Below are 19,101 nucleotides of genomic sequence, written 5' to 3'. Positions count from 1 at the left end.
TTTGCTGAGAGTTTTTATCATGAATGGGTGTTGGACTTTGTCAAATGTCTTTTCTACATCAATAGATAAGATCATGTGGTTTTTGTCTTTTGTTTTATTTATATGATGAATTATATTGTTTTTCTAATGCTGAACCATCCCTGCATACCTGGTATGAATCCCACTTAGTCATGGAGAATTACCTTTTTGATATGTTGTTGAATTCTATGGGCTAGGATTTTGTTGAGGATTTCTGCATCTAAGTTCATGAGGGATATAGGTCTGTAATTTTCTTTTTCTGTGGTATCTTTACCTGGTTTTGGTATCAGGGATATGGTGGCTTCATAGAATGAGTTTGGGAGTATTCCGTCCTCTTCTATGCTGTGAAATACATGGTGTTTTCTCTGAAAGTGTGGTAGAACTCTGCAGTGAAGCAGTCCAGGCCCAGGCTTTTTTTTTTTTTTTTGTCATTTTGGGGAATTTTTTTGATTACCTTTTCAATTTCTTCTTTTTGTATGGATTTCTTTAGTTGTTCTACCTCTGTTTGTGTTAGTTTAGGTAGGTAGCGTATTTCTAGAAATTTATACATTTCTTCTAGGTTTTCAAATTTGTTAGAGTACAATTTTTCATAGTAATCTGATTTGATTCTTTTAATTTCAGTTGGGTCTGTTGTGATAAGACCCATCTCATTTCTTATTTGGGTTATTTGCTTCCTCTCCTGTTTTTCTTTTGTCAGTTTGGCCAATGGTTTATCAATTTTGTTAATTTTTTTCAAAGAACCAGTTTTTGGTCTTGTTAATTTTTTTCAATTGTTTTTCTGCTCTCTATTCCATTTAATTCTGCTTTAAATTTTTATTATCTTCTTTCTTCTGATGCCTGAAGGTTTATTTTGTTGCTCTCTTTCTATTTGTTCAAGTTGCAGGGATAATTCTTTGGTTTTGGCCCTTTCTTTTTGGATGTGCGCATTTATTGATAGAAATTGACCTTTGAACGCTGCTTTCGCTGTGTCGCAAAGGTTCTGATAGGAGTGTTTTCATTCTCACTGGATTCTACGAATTTCTTTATTCCATCCTTCATGTCTTCTATAACCCAGTCTTTTTTGAGCAGGGTGTTTGTTCAGTTTCCAAGTGTCTGACTTCTTTTCCCTGCTTTTTCTGTTATTGATTTCTACTTTTATGGCCTTATGGTCAGAGAAGATGCTTTGTAATATTCCGATGTTTTGGATTCTGCTAAGGCTTGCTTTATGACCTAATATGTGGTCTATTCTAGAGAATGTTCCATGTACACTAGAAAAGAAAGTATACTTGGATACTGTTGGGTGGAGTGTTCTGTATATGTCTATAAGGCCAAGTTGGTTGACTGTGGCATTCAGATCTGTGTGTTTACTGAGCTTCTTTCTGGATGTTCTGTCCTTTGCTGAAAGTGGTGTGTTGAAGTCCTCCTACTATAATTGTGTCTATCTCACTTTTCAATAGTGTTAGAATTTGTTTTATGTATCTTGCAGCCCTGTCATTGGGTGCATATATATTTAATATGGTTATATCTTCTTGGTGTATTGTCCCTTTAATCATTAAATAGTGTCCTTCCTTATCCTTTGTGGTAGATTTAACTTTAAAGTCTATTTTGTCAGAAACTAATACTGCCACTCCTGCTCTTTTTTGATTCTTGTTTGCTTCATATATTTTTTTCCATCCTTTGAGTTGTAGTTTGTTTGTGCCTTTAAGTCTAAGGAGTGTCTCCTGTAGGCAGCATATAGATGATCATTTTTTTTTTTTTTTTATCCATTCTGCCACTCTCTGTCTCTTTATTGGTGCATTTAGTCCATTTACATTCAGCATAATTATGGTCAGGTATGAGTTTAGTGCTGTCATTTTGATGTCTTTTTTTGTGTGTGTGTGTTGTTGACAGTTTCTTTTTCCCACTTAATTTTTTGTGCTGAGTAATTTATCTTAATATTGTCTTTTCCTCTTATTCACTGTTGATTTTGTTTTTGCTGAGTCTCTATTTTTTTCTTGTATTTTGTTTTGATGAGTAGGATTTTTAGCCTCCTTTGTGGTCACCTTAATATTTACCCCTATTTTTCTAAGTTTAAACCTAACTTTTATTTCTTTATATCTTGTCTTCCTCTCCATATGAAAGATCTATATTTCTTAGGCCTCTTTATTGTTTCAATGTTGTCTTCTTTTATGTAATGACATTGCTGTTTTCCTGTTTAAAGAGTTTTTTTATTTTGATTTATTTTTGGGATTTCACTATCTGGGTTGACATCTGATTGCTCTGTCCAGTGTTCTAGTCTTGGGTTGATATCTGATATTATTGATTTTCTAACCAGAGAACTCCCTTTAGTATTTTTTGTAGTTTTGGTTTGGTTTTTATGAATTCCCTAAACTTCTATTTATCTGGGAATGTCCTGGTTTCACCTTCATATTTGAGAGACAGTTTTGCTGGATATATGATTCTTGGTTGGCAATTTTTTTCCTTCAATGCTTTATATAAGTCATCTCATTGTCTTCTTGCCTGCATGGTTTCTGCCGAGTAGTCTGAGCTCATTCTTATTGACTCTCCTTTGTAGGTGACTTTTCATTTATCCCTCACTGCTCTTATAATTCTCCCTTTATTTTTGGTTTTGGCAAGTTAGATTCTAATATGTCTTGGTGACTTTCTTTTAAAATCTACCTTATGTGGGGTGTGATGAGCATCTTGGATAGATTATCTTCTCATCTTTCACGATACCAGTTTTCTGCCAACAAATCCTCAACAATTCTCTATGTATTTTCTGTTATCCCTCCCTGTTCAGGTACTCCAGTCACTCATAGATTATTCCTCTTGATAAGAGTTCCACATGATTCTTAAGGTTTCTTCATTTTTTTTAATTCTTTTACCTGATTTTTCTTCAAATATATTGGTGCCAAGTGCTTTATCTTTAGTCTCACCAATTCTGCCTTCCACTTCCTCAATTCTTCTCCTCTGACTTTCTATTGAGTTGTCTAATTCTGTAATTTTACTGTTAATCTTCTGGATTTCTGATTGCTGTTTCTCTATGGATTCTTGCAGCTTATTAAATTTTTCATTATGTTCTTGAATAACCTTTTCAATTTCTTTAACTCCTTTATCTGTGCGTTCCTTGGCTTGATCTCCTTCTTGATCTTGTTCCTGATGTTCTGGAAGATTTCTGTATATTAATCTTTTGTATTCTGCATCCAGTAATTCCAGGAATGCACCTTCATCCAGAAGATCCCTTGATTCTTTGTTTTGAGAGCTTGTTGAAGCGATCGTGGTTTGCTTCTTTATGTGATTTGATATTGACTGTTGTCTCTGAGCCATCTTTAAGTTATTGCATTAATTTTTTTAATGTTTGCTTACTGTAAAAAAAAATTTTTTTTTTTTTACTGTATCCTAGCTTCTTGCTTTGTTTTGTTTTGATCTGCTCAAACAGGTTGCTTGAGTGAATCAGCTTGATTATTTTCACCTTTGAGGCTCTAACGTCCTGTCACCAGATGGCTAAAGCTGTTATCAGGGATATCAGCCTAGGAGTCCATTCACTTTTCTTGTATGGATTCAGCTCAGGTGTCCAGGTAGTTGGTCATCAAGTGTATGGTACAGGCCCTGTCCTACAGTCTTAGAAGGGTTGGGGTGATTGGTGTAGGTACCTGTATCTGGTTGCAGCAGGGGGTCACACTTTGAACAAGACAGGCAGCTGACAACCATCTGCTGAGCATCTGAGGAAAGTGCATCCCTGTTCCCTGAAGTGCACAGGTGGGTGGGTTCTGCAGACGGACCATGGAGGTGCCAGTTATCCTTGGACCACTGTCATGGGTGGCTGGGTGACCTGAGTGAAGCCACCAGTCCTTAGGGCCCTGATGTAGGTAGGTGAGGACCCTGTTTAACAGGCAAGGTGGTGTCAAACATCAAACACCCACCTCTCTACTGCACAGCTGAAACAGTTGCAGTCTGCCTACAAGGGCCTCTTCTTCTGAAATAGGTCACACAGGTCCATGCAGGGGGTAAAGTTATTCAAAGTCCACAGACTGTTTATGCCTTGATAGGAGTCTCTTCTGTCCTGAGCTCCCTAGGTCAGTGTAGCGGGCAGATTATCTTTTCCCCCACTTGTGAATTTATTCCTTCTTCAAGGCCAGGAGAATGGCTCAGGACGTGCAGCAGGAGCTATCTCAGGCCCAGGGAAACTGACAGCCACTGAAGCTGGCTTGGGAGCTGGGGGCGCTGTAAAATATACGCAAGTTCTTAGCTTTTGCCGAGAGCGCCGCTCTTCTCTGCTTCTGGAGTTGTGAGTAGGCTGTGCGGCTGGCTGTTTCTCCCTGAAGAAACTGTGGCTGAAAGCTACCACCAGCCCGCTGCTGTCGCTCCTGGGAATGGTGCCTGTGGGATGCCACCGATTCAGGTCCAGCAACTCCTCTCTGTTTCTGAACCGTTTCTCCCTCTGCCTGCTGCTCATTCCATTTTCTAACCTTGCCTTTAATGTTCACGGTTCCTAGCTTGTCATAATCGTTTTACTTGTTTTTTTGGGTCTTTGTCGTAAGAGGGTTCGCTGGAAGCGTCTGACTCCTCTGCCATCTTGGCCCCACCTCTGCTTTGTAATTCTTAACATGCTGAAAGTACAGCTATCTAACACTGGGAGGTATGTATGTGTGTATTATTATTATACAATAAACATGTTAAAATTGTATCTGACATTATTCTTATAACAGCCAAAAGGTGGAAACAACCCAAACATCCATCAAGTGACGAATGGGTAAATAAAATGTGGCATATCCATACGATGATAATATGTGGCAATAAAAAGAAATGAAGTACTGATACATGCTACAACATGAATGAATCTTGAAAACATTATTCTAAGTGAAAGAAGCCAGTCACAAAGGACCACATGTTGTGTGATTCAGTTTATATGAAATGTTCAGAACAGGCAAATCCAGAGACAGAAAGCAGACTGATAGTTGGCAGGGGCCAGGGAAGGGGGGAATGGGGAGTGACCGCCAGTGGGTACAGGGTGATGCAAATGTTCTAAAAATGACTGTGGTGATGCCTGCACAACTCTGTGAGTATGCAAAAAATAATTATGGCATGTAAATTGTATCTCAATAAAGCTGTTATGAAAAAAAGTGTTATCTGAGTCAACACAAGTTTCATACAACCCTTGCTCAGGACAGCAATCCTGCTAGCATCTATAAACATAACTCCAAGGTCTAAATGAATGTCCAGCTTTCAATACAAATGCTGTGTTGCCTTTGCTCTCAAACACTGGCCTCTTACATAAAATAGCAGATGAAACACCCAGCATGGAGAGGGCTTAAATATTAGTTCCACATTACAATAACAACCTCTGTTGCACAGCCAGTAACAGGCCAGAATTCCAGCTCCACCAACCACCTTCCCACCTCACACACAGCCCCTGCCTGTCCATTCTCTATCTTGAGTACTTACCCTCCCGAACTATGAGCAAGGCTGAAATCAGCTGAGCCCCCTTCTTACTGGGGAGGACAACGAGGACAGCTTTCAGAAAGTAGAGGCTGGGGGAGGGAGTGCTCACCCACAAGACCAATAGACCAGAAAATAGGCACAACTGGCCTCAACACACCCACCACTCTCCTACACACAGGCCTTTTCAGTCTGGGTGTTTTTTTTTTTTTTTTTTTTAACTGCATCTACAAAGATTTTTATAGTTAGTTTCAAATTCCCTCAGTGAGCGGTTATAGGTTTTGATCTGTTCCTAATTATGGAAAAGAATCCTGGGATCAGTTCAGAGTGAAGGAACTTGAGTTTAACATTACCATTTTTAAAGCACAAATGTTTACATGAATTTCCGAGTAGAGATTTAGATTTCCTCAGTTACTTTGCTTTAAAAAACGAGAACCAAAGGCAAAAGGCTTCTGTCCACACTGAAAGCCAGACTAAAATTTAAGTGAGTGGTCCACACCATAACATGTAGGTATTTTCCTACTCTCTTCCTTAGATAACACTCTACCTTTTTCATTGATTTGTAGTTTTAAGCACGTATATGTGTTTAAGAGCTATACTCCAGCTAGAAAAGCTAAGCTCTGGGGAAAACAGAGCAATAAGGAAACACGGAGCCCCCTCTGTTGAGAACACCCCTGCCTCTGCCCAATCCCGCCCTCTGCACAACACACATGCCGATACAGAACCAGCGTCTCTCGGGCTCTCCTGTTAGGACCCTGAGCACACAGAAGCCACAGGTCCACTCGCACTGTCAGTGAATACAGCCATTGTTTGTATCAAAGAGCAAAAAGACACATTTTCAATAGAACTTACCTGCTTTTTCAAGGAAAGCTTGGCAAGCTAAATGGTGAGCACACCATCGTTTATTTTCCAAAGTGCTCTGAATGCAGGTTTCATAAGTGGATCTAATTCAAGTTAGTGATCCAGCCCAGGTAACGAGTACCAAGAAACCGGGGAAAAACCCAACATCTCTTTGACTCTTATACTTAAAATTACTACTTTTCTAAAGTAAGTTTGGGGAAGAGATCCTTCTACAAGGAAAGGCTCTAAAAGCATTTCAGTGACTTTCAGAGGGTGGAGCAACAGGGCACAGGGAGAAAAAAAACTAAAGCTCAGCATTGGCAACAGCACGGCTATCTCCAGCACAAAAGCCTGTTTATATGCACAGAGCCCTCTTTCCAAGTGGGAAAAATGGCAGCAGCATAAGTCAAGATCTTCACTAAGAATCTTAAAAATATTAATCATTTTTGAGCTATAAGCAACAAAGCCTAAGGTTCAATTGGATTCAGAATATAATGATGTACCTCAGTATGAAAACAATCTCGGCTTAAAACAAGCCAATATATTTACTAGAGCCTAAATTGGTGGAAACCAAATAATCTGCATGAAAATAATCCAACAAGCTTAAATGATTTATAATTTGGTAGTTAGATGTTACCAAGTTACACTGACTAGAGCCTACTGCTCAACCTCTCTGGGGTCAAGAAATAACCAAAGCCCCTGCAAACCTCACCTCAAATGCAGCCTATGATATGCAGAATTCTAAGACGGCCCTCAAGATTCCTACTCCCTGCTGTGCAGGCCCTGTATCTCCTCCTCTTGAGTGTGGGTGGGCCTGATGTAATCAGGCGGGCCTTTTTAAAGGCAGTACTAGAGATCAGAGACAGATGACATCAGAGAGATCTGAAGCAGCAGCAGATGTTCTCCTACTGGCCTCGAAGGAGCAAACTGCCATGCTGTGGTTAGAGCTACATGGCAGGGAATGTTGGGCAGCCTGTAGGAGCTGAGATGGCTCCTAGACGACAACCAGCAAGAAAACGAGGACGTCAGTCCTACAACTTCAAGAAACTGAATTCTGCCAAAAACCAGTGTGTTTGGAAGAGGACCCTGAGCCTCAGATGAGATCACAGCCCTGGCTGACACCACCATTTCCGCCTGGTCAGGTCTGAGCAGAGGACTCTGCTAAGCCCTACCTGGACTCCTGACTTACAGAGCTGGTAGATAGTAAGTGGGTGTTGTTTTAAGCTGCCAAGTTTTGGTAATTTGTTATGCAGCAATAGAAAACTAATACACAGTTCATTTTCCCAAAGGGATTTTAAAAAAGGCTGTGGGAGTGATTCAAGGCATTTCATCCCTGAACCCGCAATCCCTCCCCTCCCCCCCCCAAAAATACAAAAATAAAAACAAAAAAGTAACACAAGGCATGTGTGTCAGCACCCTGACCTTTATGATGTGTAATATAAACCATTATGGTTATTGAGGAATTTCTTAAGCGTGTGGGCATAGGTTATTTCATCATATCCTCTTTGATGGTACACCGGTCTGTACATTAAGTTGGCGGTGCAATACTACTCTTATCTCATGGATGAGAAACAGGCTCGGTGAGGCGAAGTGAATGACCACAAAGGCAGAGCCATAGCTTGCCGGAATGCTGGTCTGTGAGCCTAGGCCAGTGCTCTGTACAACACGACACCAAGGAAAGAACCCTGGTGAGGATGCCGAAGGTCTGCATTCTAAGTCCCAGGTCCACTCTTGGCAAATCACTCGCATGTGAAAGTATCTGAACACTGTTAAGTGGTAAACATAGAGTACGGCTTCTCAACTGTTCATATCAGTAGTATGAGTAACCAGAGAGAAAAAACAGTTAATATGGTAGGGAGAGATCTGGGGCAGAGGCACAGTGGAGAAGGGTGTGAGAGTAAAATCACTTTTGTTCAACCAGCATTCCTTCCTTAAGTAATTTCTATTCATTTTCTTAAAAGTCTACCATGTACAATAAGCAGGTGTTTTTGCTTATGATTCCTAATTATAACATTGCTTAACATTAAGGAAATTACAGGTCTAAGCAGCTTGGTTTGCATTTTCCCAACATGGCCCATCAGCCTCATCACGGACTTAACAGAGCCAAATGATAAGACCCCTGGAGAATATATTTCTTAATATGCTTATATAAAGTTGGACAAAGAACAAAAGGAGCTGTGGGCCCAAACGCATGCCTAACATTCTGACATGCAGTCTCCGTAAGTGCACAGCAAAGCTGGGTAGACCCTCATGTGACCTCTCCCGCCAGAGACCCACACCACGTGACAGAGACCGGATACCCTGAAGTGTCGGTTATAAGCGTTTTCCTGAGAAAAGAAAAATCCATGGTCACCCAAAATAAAGGCTACATTTCCCAGGTGTCCTTGCTCTAGATGTAGCTGTGTGCTAAGCTCTGGCCTGTGGCAGCTCCCAGGTATCTAGAACAGGCCTATTGCCTTGTCACCTGTAGTGATTCTTTCACGTAGAGCACAGATGTGACACCTGTAGCTGGACCACGAGGGTGAGAGCTCTGCCCTATGGATGATGAAGTAGTAGGCAGTAAGAAGCTGGCTCCTGAAGGTATTGTGGAACAAAGTAGCCATTCATGGCTGGGATTGCCAGCCCTTAGAATTTTATGGGGGAGAAAATACCCCTGCAAGTTATTAAAGCCATGTTATTCTAGGTTTCTACTGCTCACTCCCAAACCCGTGCCTCGCTGATACAGGTCCCCAGTGACAAATTACTGAGGTCAAAAGTAATGAAAACCATCAGGTAAAGAGCATGTGGAAAAGCAAAAAGACCAAATGCAGAGAAACCATGATAGGTGTCAGGCAGTATGGCAGACTAGCTACCCTGGAATCCCTCCTGAAGAAAACAACTAGAATACTGGATAAAATACGACAAACATCTTTTAAAATCTACCTCAGCTGGTATAAAAATAAGGAATCAGTAGAGGCCAAAAATGGCTAGGGGAGTGAGCTTTCCTTGAAGCTTCTTTTTTTGGTTGTGCCTGTTGGCAGTTCTAGGTTGTTGGCTTCTCTGGCACCCCATCCAGGATATATAAAAGGCAAAAAGTAAACCAGAGAACTCGCTGCTGTTATTCCTCAAGTCTTGAAGTCCCCAGAAGTCCACTTTTTTCTTTCCATCTTCCAGTCTTCCTCTGTTGTGTTATGTCCAGGCTTTTTTAGGTGTAGGAGGAAAGATTTGGGGAAAATGGGGTTACTCTACCTTGGCTGGAATTGGAAGTTCCTGCCTTACATTAAAAAAAAAAAAACTCTCAAAATTAATGAGCTAAGTACTTAAGGAGTCAGAGGAAAAAAAAAAAAGCCAAAATAAATGCCCCGCCCCCCCGCCGCCCCGGAAAAAAAAGAGGGAAAGAAGTAATAAAGGTAAGAGTAAAAATTAACCTAACATAAAACAAGCAAACAACAAGTAGAGAAGCTCAACAAGGATAAACGTTTCTTCTTTGAAAAGACAAACCACAGACTCAAGTAAGATTACTAAAGAAAAAACACAAAAATATTAAGGATGGAGAAGGGTTAAACACATGTTGCAAATATAGGATACTGCAAAAAACTTTATGTCAATATGTTTGAAAATATGAGATAAAACTAATATCTAGAAAGAATTATCAAGAGTGACTCAAATAGAAAGAGAAAATACAAAATACGCTATGACTATTAAAGAATTGAACCAGTAGGTAAAACACCCAGAATCAGATGATTTTTCAGGAGAATTCTACTAAGCATTCGAGGTTCAGGTAATTCTAACCTTACATCATCTCTTTCAGAGAAGAGAAAGAGAGGAAACTCCTTAACTTATTAATGGTTTAACCTTGATATAAAGCCATAACAAGAACAGTATAGGCAAGGAAAATTATCAGACATTCTCACTCATGGAATAGATATAAAATTTTAATGATAATACTAGCAAACTGAACCCAAGAATGAAAAAGTAAGAAAAAAATACATCATGCCCTAGTTAGGCTGATCCTAGAAATACAAGTTATTTCCAGGCTCCTGGCTTGTGCAACAGGCTAAATGGAGGCACAGCATAGGAGTGTGCTCAGTACGAGGAGCTTGTGAAGTGTCTGGGCCGAGATGTCTAGGCAGCAACCAAGAAAGAGGTCTGGAGCTCAAGTGAAAGCTGGGCTGGCGACACGGCACTCAGATCATCAGCATAGAAGTAGTACCACAAGTCCTACCAATGCGATGGAACTACCTGAGGAAGTTGAGTGGACTGAAGACTTCAGAAGAGGACCAGGGCCTGAGTCCTAGACAACATCAACGTTTAAGTAAGAGGAGTCCCTGAGAAGCCTGGCTGAAAAATCAGCAAAAGAAGGGCCTGGGAAAGCAAGACAGACAGTGATTCAAATCCTGCAACGTGGAGAAGAGACGGAGACTGAAGAATCCCCCTGTACTTGGCATCTGGGGCGTCATTGGAGGCCACTGTGACAGGGCAGTTTCAGGGTGTGGTGCAGAAAGAAGCCAGACTACTGTGAGCTGACAGATGAACCGATAGAGGAAAACAGAAAAAGGGAGTATGGTCAATGCTTGTGAGCTGACTGGCTGAGGGAGAAGCACAGACTGTGCAGCAGCAAAGGGAGAAGCAGATCGGAGGGTGAACAGACTTGGACACTATCTAGACCAGACAAGGAGAGAAGGTGGTGAGAAAAAAACAAAACAAACATGCTTCCTGGCCCCTCCACATTCCAGAAAGGAAAGCACTGGCCGTTTTTTGGTCACAGTCCTAAGGCATGAACACATAACCACCAGAACTGGGTTTCAAACCCATGCTAATTATCAGTGATGACTTGCTTCAGTTAATCGTGCTCCTAAAAGCTGACCAAACACCAACAGTCTCAGCCCAGTGACCATGCATCTATGCCTACAAGTAAAACAGTCCCTGAAAGCCCACCCATTCCTGAATCCACATTCACCCAAAATGAAGGATCACATGCACAAAAAAATCAGAGACATGCAGAGGCTACTCAATTAAGAGTACAGGAGCCAGGATTCACACTCAGGTCTGTCCAACTGCAGGGCCTGTGCTCTTAAACACTCTGACACTGCTTCCTACTATACTCCATTCGACCTTCCTTTAAACTCTGATAGCATTTTTGGGGACCTTTTCATGCGGCACTTTCCACACTCAGGCTTATACTGGTTATATGTGTGCTTGTTTCATTTACACCTACCTTGATCTTTTGTGTAGCCCTACAGGCTTTTACATGGCAGATGAAGAAATCAAAACATCTGTAATGATTAAATTTGTTATAGCCAACTTGCTTTCAAAAGGGCATACAGGTTTCCTTCATAAGTGATTTAAGCCATCCCCACTGCAATGTTCTTTATGGTACTCAGGTGCTTAGTTGTACTCCACTGGCATGGATATTAAAAAGGCAAAGCAACATTGTAGATCTCATTTACCACAAGTTCCAAATTAGAGAATTTAGTCTTTACTAAAGATTTTCACCATCTTTGTAGATGTGGGGCTGAAAAGTACTTCTTACCTGAATTTTGATGGGCCAGGTGAAATTACTGACATAAACAAAGAAAGTAATGTTTGGGTGGTTGCGAAAATCAAACTTCTCATTAGAGAAGCTATCTTTGTACTCCTTAATGTTGGTTTTTGAAACAACAGGCATTTCTTCTCCAGCCTGGGTTCCAGCTGTTGGGAAGAAAAGAATGAAATAGAAGAGATTTTTTTTTTTTGGACAGAATCACAACCCTTCTGTTATCCTCATTTACAAATTAGGAAACCAAGGTTCAGAGATATGAAATAACTTGCCTCAGGCCACACAGCCAGCAAGTACTGGAGTGGGGATTTGAAGCTGGGCAGGCTGATACATAAGCTGCTCTCCCGACCAGAGTTGTTCTGCTAGGAACTCCTACAACTCCCCGACACTGAAACAGGCCACATGTGGCCATGAAAACAGAGATACCACTAGAATCCCATTAAACAAGCAATTGCATTAAACCTTCCCACAACACTTCAATTTCTTTTCAATTTATCCCTACTTGGTAGTACTCCAGACCTCTGTACCAGGGACACCAACCCACCCCTCATTTCCTAACTAGCAGTGGCCTCAAGTCTCAACAGCAGTGGAGAATCAGGGGCTTGAGGGGCCACTCAGCCCTCCCTTTACCTACCAGCTACAGTATTTAAGTCCCATTAACTTTTTTTTTTTTTTTTTAACTTGGTATAACCCCATCCCATTCCCAAACAGTCCTTTAACATTCCATATTCTCCCTCAGTCAGGAATTCCAGTGTCTATAAAGATTCATAAAATGGACTTTTCCCCCAAGTCTGAGTTAAATCCTCTGTTGTCACATGCTCATTGAGACAGTCATTGCAAATTGTTCACATGCTCAGAGATGCTGCCCTTCTCCAAACATATGCTCTGACAAGTCAGAGTTTTTCCTAAAGGTCTCTCTCCTCAATTCAAGTATCAGAACATTTTCCAAATTCTACACAGTCTTTTAAGACATGACAAATATAAGGTGATGAACTGCAGACAAAGGTGATATCCTTATTTTGCATCAGTCTAAAGGATATGTGTTTTGACCAGAAAACATAATAGTAATAATGTCCTAACACAGTAATAGTAATGATGATGATAACACAGTTACTATTTGGTGAGAATTCACCATGTGTCAAGGGCTACACTGGGCACTCGATTTATTCCCTCATTTAATCCTCACAACACTCTCCATGGAGAGGTGTCTTCATTATCCCATTTCACATGCAAGGCAATTGGCTCAGAAAGGTTAAATTAACTTGCCCAGTAGCACTGTGCAAGTTAGTAAACACGTAGAATTCAAACTCATGTCTATCTAACTGTCCAGCTATGTTTTTAACCACTACATAAGGGCCATCCTTTATTTCTTCAGTAGGTTTTCTGCCCAGCAGATCTTCTTGAATCATAGTGAGATAAACAAGACAGCAAAAGCTGTGCTCTTAGAGCTTGATATAATTCCCAAAGTGTATTTCTCTATAGTTAGGAAAATCTCATTCTATTTAAAATGTTTCCATTTCTTGAAACTAAGACTCATTGGACGTTTCCCTTCTGAAGCATGGATGTGGATGATGGCGGTAGCAGGAGAGCAGGGCCTGTAGCACCAGTATTAGTGGTGGTAGTCAGGTAGGGTAGAAAACTTTGCACTGGGCCTGATACCACAGGAGGCTTTGACATGTGTAACCAAAAAAAACAAACTTGCTGCTGTCAAGTTGATTCCAACTCGGAGCAGCCCTATAGGACGGAGCAGAACTGCCTCATAGGGTTTCTAAGGAGCAGCTGGTGGATTCAAACTGCCAACCCTTTGGTTAAGCAGTCGAGCTCTTAGCCACTACGCCATCACATATAACCTAACTGAATCTATATTACAATTCTAGGAGGCAGTACCGTTATCCTCACTTTTACAGACAAATAATCCTGAGGTCTAGAGAGGGGTGTAGACACTAGCTCAAGGTCTCATAGCTAATAAATGGCAAAGGTGGCTTTCAAACTCATCTCCCTATCTCCAGAGCGCCCTTTCTCAACTCCTGTATCATATTTCTCAATCTATGACTTCCACCTGGAGGGTCTTATCTAGGTGTATCTTTACCTGAGAAGCTGGCAGCCCAGGTGATGTTGAGGTTGAAGTTTTTGGAGGCATTGATAAACATGTCCAAATCCCTGTTTTGCTAATGAGAGATGCAAATAATTAGAAAATTAATCATAACAGTTTCTAGATTTAAAATAAAACAAACTTTGCTACTCTCAACTTCTTTAATTACAGAATAAATAATACATTACAATATCTTAAGAGAAACTTATACTTACAAAAGCTAGTAAAATTCCCAATCAGTTTTCCTTAATACAAGGAATATACACCAAACAAAATTTATTTTCCCTCCCATTAAAAAATATATGAAATTTAACGAGTCCACCTCATAGTGACCCTACAGGACAGAGTAGAACTGCCCCATAGTTTCTAAGGAGTGCCTGGTGCATTTGAACTGCCGACCTTTTGGTTAGCAGCCATAGCACTTAACCACCATGCCACCAGGGTTCCCATCAAATGCCTAAGTCCATGAAAAGGCAGCTTTTAAAAAGACTCTCAGCACATCTATGGTCAATTGATTTTTGACAAGGGTGCTAAGTCCATTCGATGGGGAAAAAAGAGTCTCTTCAATAAACGGTGCTAAGAAAATTGGATTTCTACATTCAGAAAAATGAAACAGGATCCATTACTTACACCATACACAAAACAAATTCAAAATGGATTAAGGACCTATATGTGCAAACTAAAACCTTAAAATTCTTAGAAGAAAATGCAGGGACAATGCTGGCAGAACTAGCTTTTAACAGTGGATTATCTAATATAAAACAAAAGCACAAACAAAAGATTAAATAAAAGGGACCTCATAAAAATTAAAGACTTGTTCATCAAAAGACTACCAAAAAAGTGAAGACAAGCTAACGACTGGGAAAATATCTTCGGAAACCATATATCTGACAAAAATCTAATAATCAAAATGTATATATAAAACTTCGACAACTTAACAACAAAAAGACAACCCAATCACAAAATGGGCAAAGAACTTGAACAGACATTTCACCAAAGAAGACAATCAAATGGCCACCAAACACATGAAAAGATTTTCAGCGTCATTAGCCATCAGAGAGATGCAAATCAAAGCCACAATGAGATACCATTACACTACCATTAGGATAGTGACAACAATTTTTTTTCTTGGGGGGGAGGGTTAGAATGGCATTATGGATTGAATTGTTCCCCCCTGAAATGTGTTTGTAAATCCTAACCTCTATGCATGCCTGTATAATAATCCAATTTGAGAATGTGTTGTCTTTGTTATATTAATGAGGCAGAATTAGTATAGGGTATTTTTTCAATCTCTTTTGAGATATAAAAGAGGTTAAACAAGCAAGCGAGCAAAAGAGATGGGAGAGGATACATGCTGTTACACATGAAGACCACCAAAGAGCCAAGCGATAAGGACCTTCCCCCAGAGCCAACAGAGAGAAAGCCCTGCCCTAGAACCAGTGCCCTGAATTTGGAATTTTAGCCTCCTGTGAGAAAATAAACTTCTGTTAAAGCCACGTATTTGTGGTATTTCTATTGTAGTAGCACTAGATAACTAAAACAGATGGCTAAGATTAAAAAAAAGAAAACAAACACTGGGGAGGGTGTGCGGAAACTGAAATCTTTATCTATTGCTGGTAGGAATGCAAAATGATATAGTCATTGAGGTAAACAATGTGGCAGTTCCTCAAAAAACTAAAAAATATAACTACCATATGAACCAGGAATTCACCTCTAGGTATATACTAAAAAGACTTGAAAGCAGAGACTCAAAAAGAGACTTGTATACCAATGTTTACTGCAGCACTACTCACAATAGCCAAAAGGTAGAAACAACCTAAATGCCCATCAGCAGATGAATGGATAAACAAAATGTGGTACACACATAAAATCGAATACTCCTCAGTCAGCAAGAGAAATGAAGTTTTGGTCCATGCTATAAATACGGATGAGACCTTAAGACATGCTGAGTAAAATAAATCAATTATGAAAGGACAAAGACTATATGACCTTACTTACATAATCACATAAGAAAAGGCAAATGTACAGAGGCCAAAGTTTATTAGTGGTTACTAGGGGTAAGAAGGAGAGAGGAAGAGGAAGTTATTGCTTATGGAGTACTGAGTTTTTGTTTATGGTGATGGAAAAACTGCAATGATTAAGAGTAGGGTTGCACAGCCAATTATTTTAATTGCTGTCAGTAAGTCGTACACCTGTAAAAAGTTGAATTGGCAAAAGTTGTGTGATATATTTACAACAGTGACCAAAAAAAAAAAAAAGAGAAGCTGCTGAGGCTGCTTATGTGCAATCAAACATCTCCTGGGATTTGGTTCCTTGGTTTGGAGGTTTAGGATTACGGTTTCATGGCACATCCCAGTTAACTGGTCTAATACAGTGTTTAGTGCTTCTGTTCTAACTCCTAGTTCATTGTGCAGTGCTTGGGATCTTAAAAGCTTGTGAGCAGCCATCCAAGGCACAATTGGTCTCTACTGGGCTGGAGAAACGAGAGTCAGGAAGAGGATGGCGATATGGGATGGGTGGCTAATAGCCTCCATGAACCTTTCCCATGAGACCAGAAGAACTGGATGGTGTCAGACTACCATTACTGAACATTTTGATCAAGGATTCTATAGAAGAATCCTAATCAAAAGGGGTAAAATGCAAACAGAATTTCAAATTTTCATGGAATCCAGACTTTCTGGAGCCATTAAGGCTGGATGAATCCCTGGAACTACTGACCTGAAATAATCTTTAAACCTTAAACCAAAAATATCCCCGGAAGTCTTCTTAAAACCAAACAGTAGTTTAGCTTAATGTCTGCCTTGAGCATTATGCTCTTTTAAGAACTATCCATAAGGGTGGGGTCAAACTGATGAAAGCAACTCCAAAGATTAAATAGGAACTTTAGGGGGCAATGAGTTTACGTTAATGAGGGAGGAACAACTCAGAAAGGGAGGGTGAGGATGGTGGCACAGCTCGAAGAAGGTAATCAATGTCACTGAATTGTACATGTAGAAACTGCTGAACTGGTATATGTTCTGTTGTGTATATTCTCAACAACAACAAGACCCTCATCAGAGCATAAAAAAATATACATCCTCTGACCTGTGTTAAGGGGATCAGTCTCTCAGGGATCCTCTGGGCAGTTGTTCCCAAACATCTGTAGAACTCAGTAAAACACTTGACGAAGTGCCCCAATTTATATTTACTTATAATTTTTATAATTTAAAGCCATGTACTTCTGAACTCATAGGTTATGTATACAGTGTAAAATTTCCCCCAAATGGAAAATGGTTAAAAAAAAAAAAAAAAAAGCTGAAATAAACTAAATTTAAAAAATAATTTGAATGTATCCACTCATGATTCAAAAAACATTTTTCTCTCACTAAAAACATTATTTCAAAAGAAATATGACTGCTTATGTTTTATTAGCTTTGAAAACCTTATTTACCACTTAAAGATACAGGAATTTGAAGGGCTCGTCTAATTTAATGAGTGAAAAATGTATCTCTAAGAAACCTGTTGAGCCAAACAGAAGAAGTGTACTATGCTGGGTAAATTATAATTTTTAAGTTTCACTGAAATTTGGCTAGTAAATCTCTCTCTTGAGGTCAGACAATTATTTTTGCAAACTAATCAAATATTGCATTTTTATATTTTACAAATGAATTCAATCTTGCTGAAATCCTTTATTTTGGAAGATCTTAAAACAGATTGGAAAGTTAGGATTTTTTTTTTTTTGTACTTTAGATGAAGGTTTACAGAACAAACTACCTTCTCATTAAACAATCAGTACACATTTTGTTTTGTGACACTGGTTACCAACCCCACAACATGTCAACACTCTCCCCTTCTCGACCTTGGGTTTCCTATTACCAGCTTTCCTGTCCCGTTCTGCCTTCTAGTCCTTGCCCATGGGCTGGTGTGTCCCTTTAGTCTTGTTTTGTTTATGGGCCCGTCTAATCTTTGACTGAAGGGTGAACCACAGGAATGACTTCATTACTGAGCTATAAGGGTGTTTGGAGGTCGTATTCTTGGGGTTTCTTCAGTCTCTGTCAGGCTAGTAAATCTGGTCTTTATTTTGTGAGTTAGAGTTTTGTTCTACATTTTTCTCCAGCTCTGTCTGGGACCCTCTATTGTGATCCCTGTCAGAGCAGTCAGTGGTGGCAGCTGGGCACCATCTAGTTGTGTTGGACTCAGTCTGGTGGAGGCTGTGGTATTTGTGGTCCATTAGTCCTTTGGACTAATCTTTCCCTTGTGTCTTTGGTTTTCTCCATTCTCCCTTGCTCCAGATAGGGTGAGACCAGTGGAGTATGTTAGATGGGCGCTCACATGCTTTTGAGACCCTAGACACTACTCCCCAAAGTAGAATGTAGAACATTTAGGAAAGTTAGAATTTTTAAGGGTCATGTTATGATAATTTTTATAGCATAAAATCACAAAAAGGACATTTCCAAACAGTCATTTTCAAAATGTGATCTCCAAACCACAATTTCTCTTACAAAGCAGGTAGTCTCTCACTTATTGATAAAATATCACCTCCACCTTGAAAGGACAGCTCAAGTGTTCATGTATTTACTTTCATTATTTGCTGGTAGCACACTACTAACAACTATTTCTTTTACAAAAAGGATGATTGAACTTGAAATCCTTGTTGCTTTGTAAAAGACAGGGCACACATATTGGATAACTCTTGTTAAGTATCCTGTTAAGGTAACAGCGAACTCGAGAGAGGTCCAAAGATTTTCATGGTTATGTCCCATCTCACTAAGAAGTATTATAAAGATTATGTTTACTTATTTTTTTTTTTAAATAAAATTAACCACAAATCCTGAAAGACTTTGAGTGCTTCAACCACTTGCTTATGAGGTAGTGAATAAATGTCATGGTACTTTAGCTGAAACACTATTCTGAAATCCCTTCTTAAGAAAAATTTCAGCCAACACATTCAATCAAATAATACACTGAACAGTTTTTCCATAAAAATATTTTCATATAATTATTTTTTTTTAAATATCATTCACTCTTGCGTCTTCTCTAGTACATCGTTGCTTAATTTTTTCATCTTTTCTTAATTTTATTATTGAAATAGAATAGAAAACAAATCTTATTTTCACTTAGTAAGCATCCCACAATGTGGACTTTGTTCTATTACTTAGTGTTCTTAATGATTTCAATTATTTCTGGCCCACTTTCTGTTGAACTCAGCTATATCTTCACTGATTTTACCTCATAATGGGGGATGACTAACTCATTC

The 19,101-nt window shown here is 39.6% G+C and overlaps 1 protein-coding gene across 3 annotated transcripts in view; it reads right to left on the bottom strand.

Annotated features, from left to right (window-relative positions):
* ATRN (attractin) overlaps window positions 1–19,101 on the bottom strand; it is a 214,129-nt gene that overhangs the window by 54,169 nt on the left and 140,859 nt on the right. For all 3 annotated transcript variants that reach the window (XM_049869254.1, XM_049869251.1, XM_049869253.1), the window contains exons 23-24: window positions 13,863–13,941; window positions 11,768–11,925 (exon numbers count right to left, since the gene is read on the bottom strand). In XM_049869254.1, coding sequence (XP_049725211.1) covers window positions 11,768–11,925; window positions 13,863–13,941 — 237 coding nt within the window. The remainder of the gene's footprint in view (window positions 1–11,767; window positions 11,926–13,862; window positions 13,942–19,101) is intronic.

The sequence above is a fragment of the Elephas maximus genome, chromosome 25, assembly GCF_024166365.1.
Source record: "Elephas maximus indicus isolate mEleMax1 chromosome 25, mEleMax1 primary haplotype, whole genome shotgun sequence".
Lineage (NCBI taxonomy): Eukaryota > Metazoa > Chordata > Mammalia > Proboscidea > Elephantidae > Elephas > Elephas maximus.
Note: the sequence above shows the minus strand (reverse complement) of the source record. Positions and strands in the feature narration are given on the sequence as shown.